This window comes from Podarcis raffonei, chromosome 2 (assembly GCF_027172205.1).
Source record: "Podarcis raffonei isolate rPodRaf1 chromosome 2, rPodRaf1.pri, whole genome shotgun sequence".
Lineage (NCBI taxonomy): Eukaryota > Metazoa > Chordata > Lepidosauria > Squamata > Lacertidae > Podarcis > Podarcis raffonei.
This window is the reverse complement of record NC_070603.1, coordinates 89,098,349-89,121,497: the sequence shown is the minus strand read 5'-3', so window position 1 is coordinate 89,121,497 and position 23,149 is coordinate 89,098,349. Positions and strand designations below refer to the sequence as shown.

At 44.0% G+C, this 23,149-nt stretch overlaps 1 protein-coding gene across 5 annotated transcripts in view; it reads right to left on the bottom strand.

Annotated features, from left to right (window-relative positions):
• The window catches only part of NR2C2 (nuclear receptor subfamily 2 group C member 2), a 35,449-nt gene extending 13,549 nt beyond the window's left edge, over positions 1-21,900 (bottom strand). For 3 of the 5 annotated variants that reach the window (XM_053378067.1, XM_053378069.1, XM_053378071.1), the window contains exons 1-5: positions 21,512-21,600; positions 17,669-17,752; positions 8,638-8,748; positions 5,155-5,355; positions 1,294-1,396 (exon numbers count right to left, since the gene is read on the bottom strand). In XM_053378067.1, the coding sequence (XP_053234042.1) occupies positions 1,294-1,396; positions 5,155-5,355; positions 8,638-8,748; positions 17,669-17,728 (475 nt within the window). In that variant the 5' untranslated portion in view covers positions 17,729-17,752; positions 21,512-21,600. Of the gene's footprint in view, positions 1-1,293; positions 1,397-5,154; positions 5,356-8,637; positions 8,749-17,668; positions 17,778-21,511 lie in introns of all 5 variants that reach the window. The other 2 variants (XM_053378068.1, XM_053378070.1) reach the window with 2 other exon arrangements.
• Positions 21,901-23,149: the final 1,249 nt, after the last annotated feature.

Sequence of the window (23,149 nt, the reverse complement as noted above, 5' to 3'; positions counted from 1 at the left end):
CCGCTCTGATTTTGTGTCAGCATTAGGAGTCCTCATGTTGCATGGCACAAATTAACGATTAATAAGAGAAAACTTCTCTTAGGGGGATAATGCTGTTTGGCATGAGTTTTTAGTGCTGTTTCTTCAAACAATGTCCCTCCTATGATTGTTAGGCAGCAATGAGCAGTGGCGTAGCGTGGGTTGTCAGCATCCGGGGCAAGGCAAGTAATTTGCGCCCCCTAACCCGGGCAGAGAGCTGCGAGTGCGAGCGCGCGCCCCCCCAGATGTTGCGCCCGGTGCGGCCGGCCCCCCCTGCACCCCCCACGCTACGCCACTGGCAATGAGTTGACTAAAACAAGGTGGACAGCAGAAGTGGCATTAATGCTGAATTCTGCATTAAAAAAATGAAAACTTAGCCCTATGCCAGATTTTGAATTTATGTATCTACCCACAGATATTCGGAAAGCAGAAAATGCTATCTATGCTTTCATTCAGCTCAGGAAACAAGAGTGGCCTTGTTATTGTGTTTCTGTTGCTAACTGGTGTGATGTACGTAGGAGCGTCAAAATACTAGAATTTGAAGTTAAAAGTACAGTGGTACCTCTGGATGCAAACGGGATCCGTTCCAGAGCCCCGTTCGCATCCTGAAATGAACGTAACACACGACTGCGCATCTGTGTTTCGCTTCTTCTGTGCATGCGCGTGACATCATTTTGAGCGTCTGCGTATGCGCAAGCGGCAAAACCCGGAAGTAACGTGCTCCGTTACTTCCGGGTTGCCATGGAGCGCAACCTGAAAATATTCATCCCGAAGCTACTTCAACCTGAGGTATTACTGTAGTTGAGCAAACTATATTTGAAATAATCCCCAGGCTTACCCTGATGGTGATAAATACTGTATTTTCTGAGGGTTGTATATTTGGATTGTAAGCTTGAGTTTTGCTTGCATAAGGATCAAGATGTATAACAGCTCTTAGGGGTTGATTTTAAACTTCCATCTGTTGTGAAGCTGCTATGCCAGGCACACCTAAATGTGGCCAGGCAATTCATGTCATCAATCAGAAGTTTCCTCAACACCACCTATGCCATGTAGCAGCTTATTCTTCTCCAGGCCCTCATAATATTGCTACTTACTCTCAGGAGAAAGTGGAATAGAACTATACTCTGCTGGGCAATATCTAGCTTGAGCTGTTTTGCCAGAACAATGTTCTAGAATCAAATTCATCTGTTTAACATCCACAAGTGCCATTTTTTTACTTCCGTGAGCACAGTCAATTTCTTGCACCACATCTTATAATTCTCCTACAGAACATACCTGATGCCTTGTCTCCACAGACAACACAATATTCTACTACTTGGGGTCGCTGGACATCAGTTTTAGCCAACAAACGTTCCACAGAGGCAGAGTCAGTCACAATCTAAAATGAAATATTTAGAAGGCTTACAGTGCCACTCTCCATCTCAAATTAAATGAAAAAGGAGCTGCCTAAATATTTTAAACATAGTTGTATCAGAAGAAGTCCCATTCAAGTTAACATAGAAGAAAAGTGAAAGTAATGAAAGGATTTTAGGTACTTTGCAAGGAAAGAAAGAGAGAAGTATGGAGACTCTGGAAAGGGAGATGTTCCATGCAGAAGTAGTAGCAGTGAGTAACAAAAATGCAAAAAAGTTGAGATTTAAAAAATAACGAAATGGACAAATATGAATACAGTAAGAAAAAAGGGGGAAAGGATACAGAGGTGCAGGTGTGGTTTGAAGACAATGTGAAAAACCTTATATTGGATTAACGACAGGCCAATGGAAAGAGAAAAATCACATTAGTGGCAGCTCCACAACTAAATGTTTTCTGGCTGGCATCATATGGCAGGCTTGCTCCATACATTCCTAATCAAGCCAAAAGTCTTGCAGACTAGCATGCCCTTGAGGCAACCTTCTGGAGGCAATTTTTATAACTCAGTTCTATATCTTATTGCCATCTCCTTCTGGAGAGCTGCTGAATTGGTGTTTGGAGTGACTAGCCTGAAATTAAATCTGGACAAGTCAGTAGGCCTACTAGAATAGGGATAAAATATCAGTCTATTATGGACAGGATGCACTCCTCTTAAGATCAGGCCTAGGAGTACTTCTGGATCTGGTCTTGTTACAATATGTTCAAGTGGCCTGCAGTACTTTTGTGTGCAGCTTCAGCTGGTGTGCCAGCTGTGCCCATTACTGGTGCAGTCAGACCTACCATTGGTCCAACATGCATTAGTCGCATATTGACTGGACTACTGTAACATGCTCTATGTGGAGCTACCCTTGAAAAATTCAATTCAATTTAATTGGTGCTGAATGCTGCCAATAAAATATTCACGGGGCAAACTGGTGTCTTACTGTATCAGCTGCCCCGGCTGCCCCTTCATTTCTGAGTGCAATTCAAGGTGCCAGTTATCCTTAAAGCTCTAAACGGTTTAGAATCAAACTACCTGAAACACCCACTCTTCCCATGTGAATTACCCTATCCTTTAAGACCAGCTGTTCTGTGACAATGTACAAGAGTTTTCTCTGTGGCAGCACCTGGAATTCCCTGACCCAAAATAACATCCCATTTGCATTCTGCCAGTATTTTGAAGATGTCTTTTCAAACCTTTTGACTTGCTTGTTACTTAATTTATTGTTCTGGCTCTCATTGCTCTTGTTCTCTCAAGCTGTTTTTTGCCTTAGTTTTTTGGTAACTTGTTTTAATTATGGTTTGTTTTATTATTGTGTTTGTTTTTATATTTTGTTAGCCACTTTGAGTGAAGAAGCAGGATATAAATTATTGTATAATTAAGTAAATAACCCTGCAAGGAGCTGATCAGTAGCCACCTCAACTGTCACAGCACTTACATTTTTTTCAGATACCGTATTTTTCGCACGATTGGACGCACCGGACCATAGGACGCACGTAGTTTTCAGGGGGGGAAATCAAGGAAAAAATATGATTCCCCCCCCCCCCAGCTCTGGGAGCAGTGGACAGGCTGCACGCAGCCTGTGCGCTACTCCAAGACCTTCTCCCTGCTTTTGCGGGAGGTGGCAGAATTCCCCCACCTCCCGCAAAAGCCCACAGGAGCCCCGCGTGACTCCTGCGGGCTTTTCGACCAGGAGGGAGAAGGGACTGAAACGGCCCGTCAGTCCCTTCTCCCTCCTTGGGGAAAAGCCCCCAAGAACCGCTCGCTCTTTAAAGGCTGTGCGGCTCCTGCGGGCTTTTCTAGGAGGTGGGGGAATTCCTAGAAAAGCCAGCAAAGCCGTGCAGCCCCTTTAAAGAGCGCACGGCTTTTGCCTGCTTTTGCGGGAGGTGGGGGAATTCCCCCATCTCCCGCAAAAGCCCGCAGGAGGGAGAAGGGACTGACTCGGCCAGTCAGTCCCTTCTCCCTCCTTGGGGAAAAGCCCCCAAGAGCCGCTCGCTCTTTAAAGGGTGCGCGGCTCCTGCGGGCTTTTCTAGGAGGTGGGGGAATTCCCCCACCTCCTAGAAAAGCCAGCAGAAGCCACGGAGCCCCTTTAAAGAGCGCCTGGCTTTTGCCTGCTTTTGCGGGAGGTGGGGGAATTCCCCCATCTCCCCCAAAAGCCCACAGGAGGGTTGGAGAGTAGCGGGAAGGCGTCGCACGCCTTCCCGCTGCCCCCCAATCTCTGGGGCTGGCGATGGGGGAAGCGCTGCTTTCCCCACCGCCAGCCTCAAACCCGGGTTGGAGAGTAGCGGGAAGGCGTCGCACGCCTTCCCGCTGCCCCCCAATCTCTGGGGCTGGCGATGGGGGAAGCGCTGCTTTCCCCACCGCCAGCCTCAAACCCGGGTTGGAGAGTAGCGGGAAGGCGTCGCACGCCTTCCCGCTGCCCCCCAATCTCTGGGGCTGGCGATGGGGGAAGCGCTGCTTTCCCCACCGCCAGCCTCCAACCCGGGTTGGTGAGTAGCGGGAAGGCATCGCTGCCTTCCCGCTGCCCCCCAATCTCTGGGGCTGGCGATGGGGGAAGCGCTGCTTTCCCCACCGCCAGCCTCCAACCCGGGTTGGAGAGTAGCGGGAAGGCATCGCTGCCTTCCCGCTGCCCCCCAATCTCTGGGGCTGGCGATGGGGGAAGCGCTGCTTTCCCCACCGCCAGCCTCCAACCCGGGTTGGAGAGTAGCGGGAAGGCATCGCTGCCTTCCCGCTGCCCCCCAATCTCTGGGGCTGGCGATGGGGGAAGCGCTTTTTTCCCCACCGCCAGCCTCGAAGCCGGGTTGGAGAGTAGCGGGAAGGCGTTGCGCGCCTTCCTGCTGCCCCCCATCCTCTGGGGCTGGCGATGGGGGAAGCCCTGCTTTCCCCACCGCCAGCCTCCAACCCGGGTTGGAGAGTAGCGGGAAGGCATCGCTGCCTTCCCGCTGCCCCCCAATCTCTGGGGCTGGCGATGGGGGAAGCGCTGCTTTCCCCACCGCCAGCCTCCAACCCGGGTTGGAGAGTAGCGGGAAGGCATCGCTGCCTTCCCGCTGCCCCCCAATCTCTGGGGCTGGCGATGGGGGAAGCGCTGCTTTCCCCACCGCCAGCCTCAAACCCGGGTTGGAGAGTAGCGGGAAGGCGTCGCACGCCTTCCTGCTGCCCCCCATCCTCTGGGGCTGGCGATGGGGGAAGCGCTGCTTTCCCCACCGCCAGCCTCAAAGAGCAGACTCTCCTGGCTTCAGCGGAAGCAACGCAAAGCCTCCGGAGCGCAGGCTTCGGAGGCTTTGCCTTGCTATCGCTGAAGCCAGGGAGCCTGCATTCGCTCCATAGGACGCACACACATTTCCCCTTCATTTTTGGAGGGGAAAAAGTGCGTCCTATAGAGCGAAAAATACGGTAATACAAGCAATTCTTCAACAGTAAATCATTTTAGATGAATCAGATTGTAACAAGACATGTTATAACTGACCATTAAGCATATCCATTGAATCAGTATATATAACAATCCAGGAAAAACTATATACCTTCTGCCTCATATAACACATAACTCATTCTCAGAGACAATTCTTTTTGTTTAGCATTCATATTTATTTATTGTGGTGAATATGATTACTTTTGTTTCATGCATACATCTTATACTCACTGCATAGATCATCCCATGAAACAAACATTTTATTTTTAATAAGCTATGTAACGTTTCCTTTGCTTAATGGCTGACACATATACCCTTATTTAATTGCTGTGTTTACCTGTATTCTGCCTGGCACAATGTTATCTGTGGTGGTAAAGATAAGTTGCTTGGTATTAGAAGCCTCAGGTGCAGCCAATATCACTTTTCCTGTTCCTGTTCCGTCTGGACTAGCCAATATAAACTGCTGCTTTGGGGAGACTGATGAGTCCACTGCTGTTACTATTTGGATTTTCTGCCCTGTTTGCTGATCTGTGACAATCTATAACAAAAATGGAAATATTTTATCATGTGAGATTTAACAATTTATTAGAATCATATTCTATAACTTCATAAAGTGATGTTTTCCCTCCATTGCTAGGTTATATGCACAGTTAAGCCACAAAAGGGTATAGAAGAAGTAAAAACTTTTATGTACATGTTATGTATGTGACAACTCAGAATGCAAATCAGTATGGAATATGAATTGGCTACATCCAATTGGTGCATTTGCACAAGTGCAAAGACTTCTGATCCAGGAAGAAGTGGATCAGTAGAAGAGACTATTTTTGTATGTTTTCTCTCCCCACTACAGCCCACAATTCCCCCTGAAAATTTGTTTTGAAGGGTCTCCAAACCCTCCCAAACAAGTTTTTTTTGGGGGGTGGGGGGTGCTGGACTGCAATAGAGAGGATGAAACTGGCCTCCCCGTCTCCATTAGCAGATACTAATGTTGGAACAACAGGGCTAGAAGGACCAACTGGATTCCACCCAATGCACACACCATCCACAGTGCACAAATAAGCAAGAATAATTTTTGTGGCAAGATGTAAACATAAAATACAGTTCCAATAATGAAACAAAATCTGGCAGTTGTTAAGCAATAACTATTAGTAATACTGTCTTCTTACTAAGGATGAAACTGAACACATAGAAGATCTAGGATCAAAAGACATGGATGGCAAAAAAGCTCCTGCAGTGGCCTGCAACATCTGTGCCATGCTTGTCTTCCTGCCTGAGAATGTGCAAAACTACACCTGAACCAAGAAAACTCACACCTGCAGAGATACTGTAACTCACACTTGAGTTATTGGGCAAGATGAGAAATTTCTTGATAGAGCAGAGTGGACAGTCCTGGAACAGTAATGCAGTGAGGGGTGCCCCTAGGAAGGAAGAAGACTGTCCAATGCATAAGACGAACCACTGGAGGAATAGGACATACAGAAGTAGGACTGTCAGGAGCCATGCTCTGTCACTGGAGCTGAAAAATTGATTACATGCCCCCATCTTGGACACTGATTCTGGACCAAAGGAGCAAGGACAGCAGTTGCAGACCTCAGTACTTGAGGTGGCTATGTAAGGTACAATGTACAGAAGAATTCCTGTCACTCCTCAGATGAGGAAGAGAGGTGTAATGGTGATTCCCTACTGAAGGGGACTGAGAGAGTAGTGTGCGGAGCTAACAGGAGGTGTGCTGTCTTTCAGATGCAAAGATTCACGATGCAACAGAGACGTCTTATAAAGCCTACTGACCTCAACCCTTTCCTGATGATTCATGTGGGTACAAACAATACTGCTAGTATCAACACACCCTTGATGTATAACAAGGGACTATGAGACTCTGGGTAGGAAGCTGACGGGCCTTGGGGCTCAGGTGTTTTTTCTGGTTTTCCTTCCTGTTGAAGGTTGTGGCCCAGTAAGAAAAAACTGGAAGTAAACCACTGGCTGCACATGTGGTGTCATCAGGAAAGGTTTGAATTCTTGTACCACAGTCTCCACTTTGTTGAAGGAGGACTTCTGGCAAGAGATGGATTGCACCTTATGGTGGTTGGCAAGAATGTGCTTGCTAAGAATCTTGTGAATCTGATCAGGAGAGATTTAAACTAAAACTTGAGGGGGAGGGAGACAATAGTACAGACGACAAGAGAACAGCTGGTACTGGGGATAGCAGCTTCACTGACGCACAGGAAACTGAGGTGGTGCTATAGCAACCTGTCAAAGGGCAGGAAACTATAAGAAGAAAACAGCTGGAGGGAATGACACATGGTTTCACTTGTCTCTAGACTACTGCACAGAGAATGGGAAACAAGGTGAATTTGAGCTCTTAATACAGGATGGCAAATATGAGCTAATAAACATTAGTGAAACCTAGTGGGATGAGACACTTGGCTGCAATGCAGAAATTGAGGGGTGTAACCTATTCAAAAGGAATAGACCAAATAGGAAGGGGTGAGGGGTAGCATTTTGTGTAGTGTACGCTTGTGAAGAAATCCATGACTTGGCACATGCAAGGCAGATTGAGAGCATTTGGGTAAAAAATGTAGGGGCGGGGAAACAACAACAGTGACATAACTGTCAAAGACCTCAAAGCTAAACTGAAGACATTTGACAAAGTCCCCCATGATATTCTTGTGGAGAAGCTGATAAAATGTGGGCTGGACAAGATTACTGTTAGGTGGATTTGTAGTTGGTTAACTGACCAAACCCAAAGAATACTCACTGATGGCTTCTCATCATCCTGGAAAAAAGTAACAAGTGGGAGCCACAGGATTCTGTCCTGGACCCATTGTTGTTCAATGTCTTTATAAATGACTTGGATGAAGGAATTGAGGGCATGTTCATCAAATTTGCAGATGACACCAAACTGGGAGGGGTAGCAAATGCTACAGAAGACAGAATTGGAATTCAAGATGACCTCAACAGATTGGATAACTGGGCCCAAACAAACAAAATTAATTCCAATATGGACAAATGTAAGGTTCTGCTCTTAGGCAGAAAGAACCAGCTGCACAAAAATAGGGGACACCTGGCTTGCCATGTGAAAAGAATCTACGGGTCTTAGTAGACCACAAGCCTAACACAAGTCAACAGTGTGATGCAGCAGCAAAATAAAACGCTAATGCTATTCTAGGTTGCTTCAACAGAAGTCTAGCTCCAGATCAAGGGAAGTCATAGTAACACACACTTCTGCCTTGGTCAGACCACATCTAGAAAACTTTGTCCAGTTCTGGACACTACAATTTAAGAAGGATATTGACAAGCCATAACAAGTGTAGAGGAGGGCGACCAAGATGATCAAAGTCTGGAAACCAAGCCTTTATGAGGAACGGCTGAGAGAATTGTATGCTCAGCTGGAATAGGAGGCATGATAGCCATCTTCAAATATCTAAAGGGCTGTCACATGGAAGTTGGAGTAAGCTTGTTTTCTCCTGTTCCAGAGACTAGGACCCGAAACAATGGCTTCAAGTTACAAAAAAGGAGATTCAGATTAAATATCAGGAAGAACTTTCTGATGGTGAAAGCTGTTCGACAGTGGAACCGAGTCCTTTGGAAGGTGGTGGACCTTCACTGGAGGTTTATAAGCAGAGGTTGGATGGCTATCTGTCATGGATGCTTCAGCTGAGATTCCTGCATTGCTGGGAGTTGGACTAGATGACCCTCAAGATCCCTTCCTACTATGATTCTTTTAAAATAAAATTGCTTTATGATTGAAAATACAGTTTTAGCAGCTAGAGAGAAAAGTCAGATGATATAACCAAATTCACAGGTGGGAAAACCCTTATACCTGAATGCGCTGTGGTGAAGCTACTGAAGAATCTGTGGAGATTATCTGGATGCGTTGGGAAGGGCTGGTCATCACTGGAGATTCAGATAATGTTGTCTGTACGGTTTGCACCTATATTGAATAATTTAAAAACTGATTTAATGCATGGCAAACACAATTGTGAAAATGGTTAAAACTCAAATACTAAGTACTTCCAGCAGGAAATGTTTATCTGAAACAATTCACTAATACTCCCATACCCAAAGGACTAACACTTCCTCTAACAGGATGATCAGCCATGAAATCGGATGCCCCAGTTTAGGACTATAGATAAGATGCTACTTGTCTAGTGTTAAGGTAGTAAGTGTTGCACTGATCACCAGAAATCATATACAAAATTAAATATGGGGTAGTACTGATTGTTTGGGCATTTAAAAAAAAACATTCACAGACATTTCCATTTTTGAAAGGAAAGTTAGAAGTTTCCTTCTACAACCAACCAAATATTGAATCATCATGATCACACTCTGTAACAGTGAACTCAGACGCTCGAGTGCCTGAAAATGAAATAGGGTCATTTAAAAATAAAGGAGTGGTTTCTAGATGAGGGCTTCCTCAATAAGCAGAAGTTTGTTTGTCTATTTATTTGAAGTAACAAAAATGCCTGCAAGGTTACAAAATGCAAACAACAGTTTGTATCAACAGAAGGGGGAGAAGGGAGGACCAACGGAACCAGAAGTTACTGAGACTGGAAGCAGTTAAGACACAGAATGTTGGAACATCTGTTGTTTGTGGGAGAAGAGGAAAGAAAATGGAGGTTCGGATTTGGAGCAGGCAGCCCTGTATATGGAGTATTTGGAGAAGGCCTGGAGGAGGCCCTTTCCCACCCTTGAGCCCTTTGCCCAAGAGACCTGAAGAGGACTGCAAGACTCTTGTTCCTGGCTGTATATGGAGCCCAGGACAGCAGCACTCCACTTCGGAGGTAAGGATAGATTGCGGCACTGTGTTGCAAATCCACTTGTTTCTTCTAATACTGAACTTGGGTGGTTCAGTGACTATCCTTTTGGCAATGAATTGGGGCATATAAAAATAACAACAATGGTTCTGCATACTCAGGGGGCTCCTTGAGTATGTAGAATTATATAAAACATTATTCTGATTCTCCAGATAATACACCAGCAGCCTAAATGGTCTATGTTTACTTCTTTCCAGAACCCTGAGCTCATTTGAATGGCATATGGATGTTGTCAGCTGAGGCGAAAAAAAGAAAAGGAATGGGAGGAGGAATTGGCCAGGTTGAGATGCAAACAGCTTATAGGACTCTGAAGGTGGGGATTAGGTTCTCATGAATGTGTGTTGTGGCATTAAAAGAAATCCCCCTCCCACCACAATATGGGGAGGTATTAGGAGTGGTGGAAGGAAAATGGCTACCAGTTTCCAGAAACATCCTGCTCACCTTATATAGCTATAAAATGCTTAGGTTCAGGGCTGGAAGTCAGCCTTAAGCCTGTTCCTTTTAACATTATAGAGTCCAGCAGGGAAAGGAATAAGGACTTGAAGTCTCCCTCTCAGAAGATTGACAGGGACAACACTCCTTCCCTCCCCCAGTTATTCTCTCCACCCCACAAGCTAAATATGGTCAAATTCAAAACAAGGCAACTTAGAACTATGCTTCTTCCTGCTTGTGCAAGTTTTGCTAAACCACTGTGTGACATGCAAACACAGCCACTGCACCTTACAGGTTGGCGTGTTTTTGTCACTGAAATCTACCTCTTTTTTCTTGCAATTACACACCTATGACCTGGGTTATAAATCTGAGTTATCTGCATTTTGATTTGTTTATTTGGTCCTTTGCCTCAGAGGACCTGCTGCCTGGCAACTGCCAGCAAGGGAAGACTGCTTCCATTACAATCCAGTTGCTCAGCTTGCCCGCCTTGCCTCCGAGGATTTTGATGGGGCTGTCACCATATACAACAAGGAAGAACTAGTTTGATGGCAGGAAATGTTGCCTCAATTACTCTGGCTCCATTAGGATAATTTTTGTATCTGTACAGTACTAGATTTTTTGTTTCAGTACTAGATTTTTTTGGAAGCCTCTTCAACAGCCTCTCGGGACTACTAACTGGCTGTGGGAAAGAGGGCCCTTGCATAGCTTCAGGAGATGTACCAACTGTTTTCTGTAAAAAGCAGATCTAACGTTGGTCACATAAACTCTATAGAAAGTTGCTTCTGAAAACTGTTCAGGAACTTCAGCTGATACAAAATTTGGAAGCCAGAGTTTTGTTGCGGGCCCGTTTTTCAGCACAAATACTTTTCATACTGTTCAATCAGCATTGGGTACCAGTTCATTTCTGACCACAATTCAAAGTGCTGGTTATCACTTGGCTGAGGATGGAGTAGCACAGTGTGGAAAAGGGAGGATTAACCCATCGCTCCTCAGCTGCTACCCACGAAATCCCCGTTTGCAGCAATTTAGTGGGGAAAGGCCCTTTTGTGCAAATGATCCTCCACAAGCATAATATCCTTATAGGAAATGGGCGAGATTGAAAAGGGGCCAGGGGTTCCCCACCAATGGTTGAAACCAGGATACACGAAGGATAGTTTTGCTCCAACATGAGTCTGCTTGCCATATTCATCAGAGGCCCTGCTTTGCATCCACTTGCCACTGAAGACTAAGTGGTCAGGGCATGAGAGGGGCCTTTTCAACTGCACAGCTGGGCTGTGCAACTCCCAGTTCCAGGAGGCTCACACTGCCCCATCTTTACCAGTGTTTTGGTGTGCTGCAAATACCATTTTTTGTTTTGCTGTATTTTTAGTTTGATTTAGTTTCTTTCTGCCTTCTATGAATTTAGCTGCTATTTTGCTCACTTGTTTAATTATTCTACAAACTGTGTATTGCCTTAACTGATGTTTGTGAGCCACCATAGGCAGGATATTAGTGGGGGGGGGTTAAATAAAAAGAGTTCAATATACAGTTGTTACCTTATTTTTCGCTCTATAACACGCACCCGACCATAACACGCACGCAGTTTTTAGAGGAGGAAAATCCGTAGGCATGCCACCCGTAGGCATTCCCTCCATAACACGCACAGACATTTCCCCTTACTTTCTAGGAGGAAAAAAGTGAGTGTTATGGTGCAAAAAATACGGTAATTTTTATCTTAATTTAAAATAGAAGCATAAGTATAATGTGCGGCAGGCAAAGAAAAAGTCAAATATTTGAGTGATACCTGAGATGTGTGTATGAAAGACCTCTCTATGGGATCCCTGTCAGTGGAGGCCAGGCCATTCACCATCACATTGGTGTGCAATTGCAGCAGTTTACTCCTGCTCTGCTAGGCACTAATGGCAGTCATTCACTTTTATGGGAGAAAGAAAAAATGGGCACTAAGGGTTATTGCTTAGGTTGTGCAAACAAGCCTCTGGTAAATGTAGCTTCTGGCATCAGTGATGGGTCCAACCCTTCAACCATCTGTAGTTGCAGCCTGCTTTCTTTCACCATACGAAAGTAATTGAGCCTCAGAATCATGCACTCCCTCCTCCACAGCATGCTCAGATTCTTTCCATCGCCTGCTTAGTTCAGATGTTCATGACTAATAGCACACTCCTGTACAGATGTATTCAGGAGTAAATCCTATTGAGTTCAATGAGGTTTATTCCCAAAGAAGTGGGTATAGATAGGACTGCAGCCAAAGTCAGGGATAGCATAAGGAGAAGGGAGCATGCAAGACCAAGACTTGTGTATATAATGCCAAACAACAACTTGGTACTGCATCTCAACTGAGCCATTGTGATAGAACCATTTTTTTCTATGTAAGAGAATCTTGGGCAAAAGAAAGAATGAGAGAGACACACAGAGAGAGACTCCTCAGACGAGTCTTACAAATATGACAATATAAAGCATTTTGTAGCTATTATTTTGCAAATTCGGAATATGCATCTAGCAGTTGACCAAACAGAAAGTTCTGGCCACTTATCATCAAATAAGTGATCTTGCTCAGTGTCCTTTCACACACAAGACAAACAGAATTTCTTACTTTCACAACTGTTCCCTTAAGCAAATATAAATTCTACAGAACAAAAAGCATGTAAAGACAAAACAATCCCTATCCAGGTTCAAGCTTCTTGTGTTAATTTACAATGCCCTTAATACCTTGGGTCCAGGATTCCTCAAGGACTACCTGATCCGTTATTTCTTGAAGACACCACTAAGGTATTTGGGGGAGTCACTGCCAGTGATCCACCATAGCTTGTATACACAGCTTGTATCTACTAGCAGCCATGCATTCAGAATTGTGGGCCCATTTTATGGAACTCCCTTCCAACTGAGGTAAGACAGGTTCCCTCCCTTCTTAACTTCCGGTGCCTACTGGAGGCTTTCCTTTTTGTACCTGGAAGGTATTTTGAATTAATTTTATTTTTATAGTTTTAACCAATGTTTGTTTATATAGTATTGTGTTCCTTTTACACCACATTGAGACTATTGTAATTAAACAGTGCATAAATAAAAATAAATACAAAGGAATATTTTAATATGAAACACATGCAATAGTGTTATCTGGTTACTAATTATTTTTTACATTAAGAACACAATTAACTAATTATTATTTCCCAAGAAAAATATCCTCAGAATGTCACTTGTAGTCTTGCAGCTACAGGGAGTATCATGGGGAAAGCACACAAAGCCACCATATTAAAATTCTATGCAAAATGTGTTAAATAGGTAAACACAAAGGAAATATACAAGTGGTTTGCAGCTCCTCAGCTTGGTCCTTGGTGCTGTACTGCCTACAGATCTTAGATGAAACAGACCAGCTATGTAAATAAACAGGTGATATCCAATAATGTCATACTCAGAACAGCCCCCCCCCCCAGTAATCAATGTTACTCTGTGTATGACTAACATTAGCTATCACCCACACAATAAAATGGTATAAGACTTGCAGAATGCTATTGTTATCCATAAGGAAAGTTCAAAAGCACAATGCAAGAGCTTTCTGTTTAAAAGCTAACTTTGCATTTCTGACACCGACAAAATATAGCAAATGTTGAGAAGATGCTGCATTATGTAAAAAAGGGACATTTAACTTTAAATATTTAACTCCACTTTTAAAGCTACCCAACATGTTCTAACTAATTTATTTTGAATCCTATATCTCTGTAGTTCTACAACTATTACAGTCAGTACCCACTGGTTTCTCTTTAAATCTCACCTTTATACACAGGTCAGAAAAAGGTTAGTCATCTGCAGCATTTGGCAATAGGTAGGTAAACAGTTTACTTGGTATCAGATTTATTCCTACTCTGAAATTTTAACCTGTAATAACCCTTCATTTCTGTTGAGCAAAAGGCAGTATATTCTAGTTTAGGAAATACAAACTAAATCTTAATACGCTTGTTGTAGAAACTGCTATAAACTGTGGATTAAAATTCTGTGCTAAAATACTGTACATACTCTTTAAAGAGAACAAGTAGTGCTAATTATTCAAACTATTAATTAGAAGTCAGCTTCCAGATAAATGGCCATTACTGTGAAATTAGAATATTCTGAATTTTAAATCAATTTAAACTAGGAGCAGTATTAGCAATACACTCTTACTTAAAATTGCTGTTAAGTTAAAACATTTACAAGGATTAGATAAGCAAAGTGAACGGACTATACATTTAACATAAATGTTTCTTATTAAAAATAACAACACTCCCATCTTCAATAACCTTTGAATCATTTGCTTCCTGGAGCCTCTCGCTTGATACTGTACAGACTCTAGTACTTACAGTGTCAAATCCTTCTGCAGCTTTATTTACATTTTTCTTCAGCAAAGCTCTTTGGCCAAAACAATCGAAGAGGAACGAAGAGATCAGTTTTAGTCTGTTCTCAAATGTTTGTATCCGAGCTCCATTTATAAAGATTCCAATCACAAAACCAGACAGAATTGTTTAAAAATGCCCTCTCTATGACCCTGCTCCTCTGAAGGTCAAGTACACTATCACTCCCTGTAACCAAGGAAGCAGAATCGACGTGTTCCTGCTGTTTTGCCAGCTGCTGAAGCAGTTTGTCTAATAATACAATTAATTTCACTGGGGGAGATGTACCCAGGTTACAAAGCTTTTCCTTCTCTTTGTCTCCCCTGTGCCCAACTACTACTGCTCAATACAAACTACAAAGTAGCAAAATTCAAGAGAAAATAATTTGTCCAGCTCTTGAATAATTTTCAGACCAGTAAAATGAAAAAAGGAAACTATTTTGTTCCCTATGGGACATATTTTATCTTTACAGTTCATTAACTTAATATAGCTAAACAAACACTACATTCTTGTGCACCCATCAAATATTTTGCCCTGGAATCAGTTTTAATGCACATAATGATAAATCCATTAATTTCATGGTAAGTGTTAGAAGAATTAAAGCTACCATTTTAATTCTCTGGAGGAGCAACAACAACAACTAGATAACTATAAGTCTTGTAAATTAACACAACACACTAAAATTTTCGAAAATCACAGAAACTTCTGAAAAGGTGGGCGGGGACCACATTATGTTGATTCAGCTTTTTTAAAGTGCTGAAACCATGACATTACAAAAAATTATATGCAATATACTTTCACTGCATAAATTTATGCATAGCGTCAGGTTATTATTGTTCAGAAAGTGGTTAAATTAAAGATGGCACTTTCAGTGACATGCTTTGTGCTGAACTGCAATGCTTCCCCCCAGCACTGGGCAAATTACTGTATTATTAGACCAACTACGGTACTTCAGCAGCTAACAAGACCATCCTTTCCAAGCAAAACCCCAATCCACGTAACGTTTATGCTCATTTGTGTCTGAGTCTGTCCGCCTTCCTATTTTCAAGCACCTTACTGCTAGTTAGGATAGGCATAGTTTGGAAACTGACAGGAATGGAAAGGTCATAGATCACCATTGGTGACAATCCCTCTCCCACATGCTCAATGCAAAACTCCAAGTTCCCTGCACGTTTTCAGGGGTGTATTTCACTGTGCCAACTGAGAAACCAATCTCTTGCCCCTCTTCCGCACTATGGATTAAATCAGACTCCCCTGATTTTTCTGTGTGTGCCAGAGGACTCAAGGGAAGAAAGAGGAGTATGGCAACCACAAATAATGGCAGACTATGTGAAGCCAATATATGTTGCCTCTTTAGCCATAGGATATATAGAGGTTTGAGTACAATATTTCACCTAGGAATAGAGGGTCCTTGTTACATGAGGAGCAAGTAGATAAATCTGTTCTCACCCTAAAGGTTAACATTTTCTTTCTCTTCAAATGAATGGCATACAACAACGTTCACCTGGTGGTGTCCTAGTGCCCACTCAATGTCATTCTCCTCCAGTAATGCAAATAAGCAAATATAACATACATTCCAATAATTTCATGGGTATTTTGCTAATCAGAAAAAATAATGTCTATAGATGTATTTGGTTATTCTGAACTGAAGACTATTTCAGAATTAACTCAGTTAACTGGACAGCTTGGCTAGTGATATTGAAGAGTAAAAACCTAGAAACAAAAAATGCACTACTGTATATGACAATGTTAAACACAAGACAGAAAACCCAAATGTAAAAAGTAGATGTTGCAATGCTACTGATAAAACAAAGGACTACAATAACTATATTGTGCAACAGAGGAAACTAGTTGAACAATGTGACTATGTCACAAAAAATACCAATAACATTTTAACACCATGACTCTACTTATATTTACTTCAAGGAATATTTCATTAAATTTTAACAAACTTTAATTTCAAATACAGATTAAAAAAACTGGGATATAATCTTTATTAATATACAGTCATCTAGCCTTAAGATACGGTCACTGGATTTAAATCTGGGAAAAATGAAGGCAGTATTTTCACTAGATGAAGATGATAAGGCTCCTGGCCATTTTTAAAAGATAGAGTAAGCCCACAACCTACACACATTTAACTTGTGTGCATTCAGCTTTATGTGCATGGCATGCATGCATGCATGCATGCATAAATAAATAAATAAATAAATGGGGCAGGGCTCCAGGGAAAATGACTTTGGCAATCGTACCCACCATTGAACCTAATGGGTTTTGACTATACACAATGTTGGCTTTAGGCACGATCCCCAGAACATAACCCCCACTTAAGTTGAGGGCTTACTGTATGCAAAGGATGCATAAATGAAATAGAACTCTACAATGCAGGCTTGATAGACAATGGGCAACTACTTATCAACAGCATAATCTATGACCTCCTTGACAGAAATACACAATCACTTAACACCCATTCTGTAAACAGTTCCTGTATGTTATTATAAGTTAGAAGCCTGGTGCAGAAATAAAAAATGTGTTGGCTGGGATGGTACAAGTGGATGATATGAGATTACACTAATCAGAAAAACATAGATTAGTTCACAGCTAACAGCAAGGCGGGAAGGTAAACGGCGTTTCCGTGCGCTGCTCTGGTTCGCCAGAAGTGGCTTAGTCATGCTGGCCACATGACCCGGAAGCTGTACGCTGGCTCCCTTGGCCAAGAAAGCGAGATGAGCGCCGCAACCCCAGAGTTGGTCACAACTGGACCTAATGGTCAGGGGTCCATTACCTTTACCTAACAGCAAATAGATCTGCTTAAAAGCATAAGAAATATCTATATGGATGAAGCAGCAGAAGCCACATTGGACATGTTCAAAGACTTGCACATGCCTACAGGTCTCATCTAGGCCCTTCAGCCAGGCTGCTAGGACTATGCAGGATATAGGGGGATGGCTGCAGAATTAAGTGCGACCCCGCATTTTTTTCACCCAGCAGCACTGTATGACAAGCTGTCATTAGAAGGTGGAGAAGGGCATTACCCTCTGCTCTCCTGGTGGACATTTTGTTATATACAAATGAAGTTCAGTACAAAACATGGGGATTGAAAAATATCGCTTTATATTTTCAAGTGGAATAACCAGCATTTTATGAAAAAAATCCACTTTAGATCTGACCATCTGTAAACAATAGACAATTATATTTTCTTTTTAAAAACCAGTCAAGAGTTACTGTAATATCATCCTTCACTCACCTCAGCCACCTGCTGTGTCTCCACTATCTGCTGAGCCAGCACCTCCATATTGGTTGTCATGGTGAAGGAGGATCATTAGAGAACCTTTTTGGAGAGATGCCAATAACTTCTATCAGCAACAGAAAAATTAAAGCTTTTGCCATTTTATTACTAAGAACAATTAAATATAGTACAGTATACACCCCCGTGATAGTACTGAACACAGTTTCAAACGTTTCATTATAAAACAGTGATTTTATGTTACATTCATTAAATTGCTTTATTCATGAAAAAAGTAAAAATAACATTTTTAAAAATAAAAGAGGTACTGAGCTCCATATATGCCATCACCAGGTTGCCAAAAGGACCAGGAATCTCTTATTAGTAATTGTATTTGTGGATGAGCACAACATGGAGAGGCCCCTCATCTCTTTCAAGTTCTTCACACACTGCAGATATGTCTCTTATGCCAAGCAAGAGACAGACCCCTGACAGATTCACAGCTCATGCCACCATGGGAGACACTCACATCTGTTTAGAAATATTATCTCGTCCATTGAGTATCTCCCAGCTCATTCAGAGCTTTCCTCCCAACCAAAATCTAAGCACCTTTGAATAGGCATTAATATTGTTGGTTATTGTGAAATAACCAAATCCTGTGTTCAGTTTGTGAAATAGTGTTAATTTTATCAGATTGATGAAATAAGAAAACATTTGCCACTTTCATGAAATAACCATCTCCACCTAGTTCAGAAAGAAACAACCAGTAGTATTCATTATCTGCTTTTGCAAGCCGTCACTAGCTGCTTAGCAAGGCCAAAGAAACTATGCTTCCTAGCTTCCATGCTTACCGCAACAGAGGACTGAACACTTCTTGCTTTCACATAGCTTTGAGGAAATGCAGGTGTATCCAACTGTTTTTGGTGGGATAATGGGAACTATAAAGTGACTTAACTATATAGAACTAAAAGAACAAGCTGATTTCCAGATCTTTTCACACCACTGAAATTGCAAATTATCTTAGGATTTCACTTATTATAAAGCAACTAAGAAAATGCCTATCATTGTACTTTGTAAAGAGGAAAGAAAGCCAGAACACAGGCCTGTATATTACAGGATCCCATGGAGGCAGGCACAACACACTTTTCTGCATCATACACAGTGAACCTTTTCCACATTATTCTGCTTACCAAGGACCCACACATCTGTCACTAAACTGTTGCATGTTCCAGGCGATCCTGGAAAGTACTGGAGGATGCAGATTAAGTTCACATAGGTTGGTTATTCTAGACTTCACCACCATGCGGGAACTGACACAAAACATGCTGAAGCTGTGTGCTACAGGGAGAGATAGGAATGAATGGCAGCCACTCATTTAGACAGAAGAGTAAAGTGGTGCACCTGAGTTTGGTCACTCTTAAGTGACAGAGTATTCCAAAAGTAGAATGGGAACTAACATTTATATATGCATTCTAGCTAAAGGCCAATCCTCTTCCCAAAACTATTTCCTACAGATGCCAAAACACCAGTGCTGTGACCATTGCTGAATTGCAGCCCCCACCACCTCTTTAGGATGTCCTCTTCCACTGTGCTGTGTTGTTGCCAGGAGTGATGAAAGCAACACAACCACCTCCCACTGAAGAAGAGGTGTAGTGCAAGATGGACAGGTGGCACAGGTCAGCAGCATAATAATTTAGATTGGTAAACATCACCACATCTTCTTGTGCACATTCTCTTGGTACAATCCTCCCTGCAGCAGCTGTGCTGGCAAGAAGTTGGACCAAATTCTCCCCATCACCCCAGAGAGAAAGGATGCAAACAAAACAGAGCAACCATAATCTGAAGAAACAGTCACATTCTTCTCCTCTTGCTTTCATTCCATCTAGGCAATGCAACAAGGAGAAATGGGTCCAGCAGGACTAAGAGCAATTATCCCTTTAAAAAACTCATTTGTTTTATTTGTTTATTTATTGAATTTATTTATATACTGCCCTATACATTTATATACCGCCCTACACCCGGAGGTCTCAGGGCAGTTCACATACATTCTGAAATATGGCAACCCTACTAGTGTCATCACTAATGGAACTGGAAAACAAATTATAGTAATAGTAATGATCTAAACTTACAAATTACATTTGGTTGAAGTAGGGATAGCCAATGTTGTACCCCCAGATATTGCTGGACTAACACTCCTATACTGGCTGGGGCTGATGAGAGTTATATGGAGGAAACTATGTTGGCTACACCTGGGTTAAAGGAATAAAGGACATTCAGTGTATAGTTGTGGCCCATGAGCTCCTCAAGATGATTTGTTTATTGAGCATTCATCCTCATTTGATTACACAAAGTTTATTTGTAAGTAAGGTCTATTCATTAAGCAGTTGTTCAGGTTTGTTTGCTGGAAAGTTTTAAGACTACAGTACGAGTCTTCATTCTTATTTGCTTGTGAGGTTGCACATCAACAATTTACCCCACTCTTCTTAGTGCATCTCCATGTCACTTTTCTAACTGCAAAAAACGAGGGTTTTAAAAGTGCATTTGTTGTGTCCGAGAGTTTTAATCCACTTTAATTGTGCAAACCCAAATGTCCGGTGACTGGACCCCTCCCGCTAAATATTGACAGCTTGGGTTGACCTGTTTTTAAACTAGTGACTGGTTACCTTTTGTGGAACATATGCTTTGCATCAGTTTTCCTGAATTTTTCTGTGGTTTTGTGTGACATACTAAAATCATTTTCAAAATGTGTATTTGAAACATATTTGCAACAAAGTATTATTTTTAAGTACACATCACAGGCTTCAGGATGTGACAATTTATACATTCCAGAAACACAGATGCAAAATTTGGTAAATTTCTGTTAGTGGGGACAGGCTAAGAGCACAATCCTACTCAGAAGCAAGTCCAGCTGAATTCAGTGGCGCTTGCTCGTAGGTAAACGAGATTACGATTGTAGTCTGAGCTGTGACACGCAATTATAACGGTGTTCTTGAAGTTGCTAAAGGCAAGAGAAACATTCCTAAACCTTGCGTTCCCACAGGATACTGTTGTTCAACGTTTTTTGTGAAAAACGGGGATTAATTCAGCCAGGAACTACGATGGCAGGAACGAAAGCTTTGACGAGGGGTATAGCGTCGCCCTCCACAGAACCCCTTTTCGCGCATTCTCCCAACCAATCGGCTCTCGTCACCAGCGGAAAGGAAAGCCCGCCCTCCCACTGCCACAACGGGTATAATTGGCCAATGCGACCGCCCTTCAGGCCACTTCCCCCCTCCGCCCCCCAATTAAAGTTGCGGAGGGGGGGGAAGGAGAGATAAGGAGAAAAAGGCTCTTGAAGCACAAGATGGCGGAGTTGGCAGGTAGCCAAGTCCAAAAGCTCCGCCATTAGTCTCCCCGCCTTCCCTAACGTTCCTTCGCCCGTAACTGGTCGGGCACGGTCGCGGGCACCCAGAGCGTGGCAAGCGGCAGCCCAGAGCGGGAGAGAAGCGGGTGGTGGTAGTAGGGTGGGGGGAAGAGTCCGCTTAAGATGGCGACGGGCTGCCCCGTATGCAAAATACCCGCCGCCCCCTCCCCTCCGCCCTCCCGGTGGCAAAGGTAAAAGGGTCGGGTTCAAGCCACTGCCTCCGCCCGCTCAGACTCCATCTTCTTTTCTCCCTCACTCGGAGCCGGTGCAGTTTTCGCGGCACCGCGGCCACGGCAGACCCCGGGAAAGGAAACGGCGCAGCGCCCGAAGCCCGCCGATCTCCGCCAGCACACACACACCCGCCCGCCCGTTTCGGCGCCTCCCTCTCCGCCTCGAGAGAACCGTCGCCCCTCCGAGCCCGAAGCGCGCCGCGACCCGCTAGAATAAGGAAGCTCATTTACCTCAGGGTTTGGCGCCAAGCAAGCCCGGCGGTGGCTGCCTCGCAACGGGTCTCTGGCCAGGCCTGGGTTGCCCCCCCACCCTGCGGGCCCCTCGAGTGGGGTGAGGGGGGGAATAAAGGCAGGCGGAGGCAGCGGCACCGGAGGGGTTAACGTCTTGCCCTGCACGGAGCAGAGAAGGGGGGGAGGAAAGGAGAGCCGCTCTGTTGTTGTTGTTATTATTATTTTCTGGGCGGGGGGGTGAACGGGAGTCTTGTGCCGAAAGGTCAGAGTTCGTGACCCCGCCGGGCGCCGCTGCCACCGCCTCTGCCGCCTGGGAGCGTCCCCTCGTTTCCTCTTCGCAGCATTACGCCGGCCGCGGCCCCCTCCATCTCTTCCCCCCACCGCCACCCCCTCCGCCTAATGAGGCGGGGCCGGAGCTGGGGAAGCGGCAGAGAAGAGGGAGGGGCTACCTGTGGTGGCGGCGGCGGCGGCTTCGAGCGCCCGCGTGCCTCCTGTCCCATCCCACACAGCTTCCTTCTCTCTCCCCCCCCCTCCCCATTCTAGCTCTGCGATCCTTAAGGCGCAACTGGCGGCGTCCGGGTTCCATGTGCGCGGCCTGCGCTTTGCAAACCGGGGTAACGGACTCAGGGCAGAGCTCGCTCTCGCGCGCCTCCTGGAACCCCGACGCCGCAGGCGGAAGAGCCTTAAGCCGCCGGGCGGCGCCCGCGCCATCCTTGGCAACGGTTATCTCGCGGCTGCTTCACAAGGGGCAGAAGTTCCCCTCAGGGGCGTCCTGATCTCAGGCATGCGAGAGGTAATCTCTTCAGGTATCCTGTCCTCGAGCATTGCTTAGAGCAGTGGTTCCCAAGTACGACAGTCCCCGTGTTTTTCAAAAGCCAAAGCCATGGACTTTTGAAAAGTTCGATATCTCTGTGGTGCTTTTCCTCGTGTGAATGGTGCCACGGACCCCCTGCAGTCCACAGACCGCCAGTTGGGAAGTGCTGGCTTAGAGCTTTAAAAGTTAACAGCAGGGCTTTAAATTGGGCCTGGAAACTGACTATAAGCCTGTACAGATGGCAAAGTAATAGGTTGATTGTATTGGCCAGTCCCGGTAAACAAGCTTGCCCCATTTTGGATCAGCCGACGTTTTCTGCATCTTAGATGGGCCCATTAAAAGTACTGCCATGTGTTTTACTGTGTCTGAAACTTTTTAAAATGCTTTTTTTTTGCAAAACCAAGGAGAGACCCATTTAGTAAGCTGCTTAATAAAAGTTTTGAGAGCATTCAGAGGTGTGGCTACCAGGACATTTAAGAGGGCACCTAAGATTTGTGCTTGGCTATGCTGTCTTCTTTATCTGTCAATCTGTAAAGTGGTTTCCTATGTAGCATATCTATAGAAATTATGGTTAGCGTCCTGCCTCTTTCCTGTCTATCAGTAGGTGAGAGGCATGCATTGTGATTTCTAATGTAAATTTTGAATAAACAAGTTTTAAGTTTTAAAATCTAGTAGTGGGTACCACAAAATTCTAACAATGGGGGAAAATGTTTCCCTATATTACCTATTTCTCTCTATTGCTTTCTTTGGAAAGTTTTGTGTACATTATGCCTTTTTTCCCACCTAAAAATTATTTTATGTTGTGGGGTTGCGTTGTCCTAACA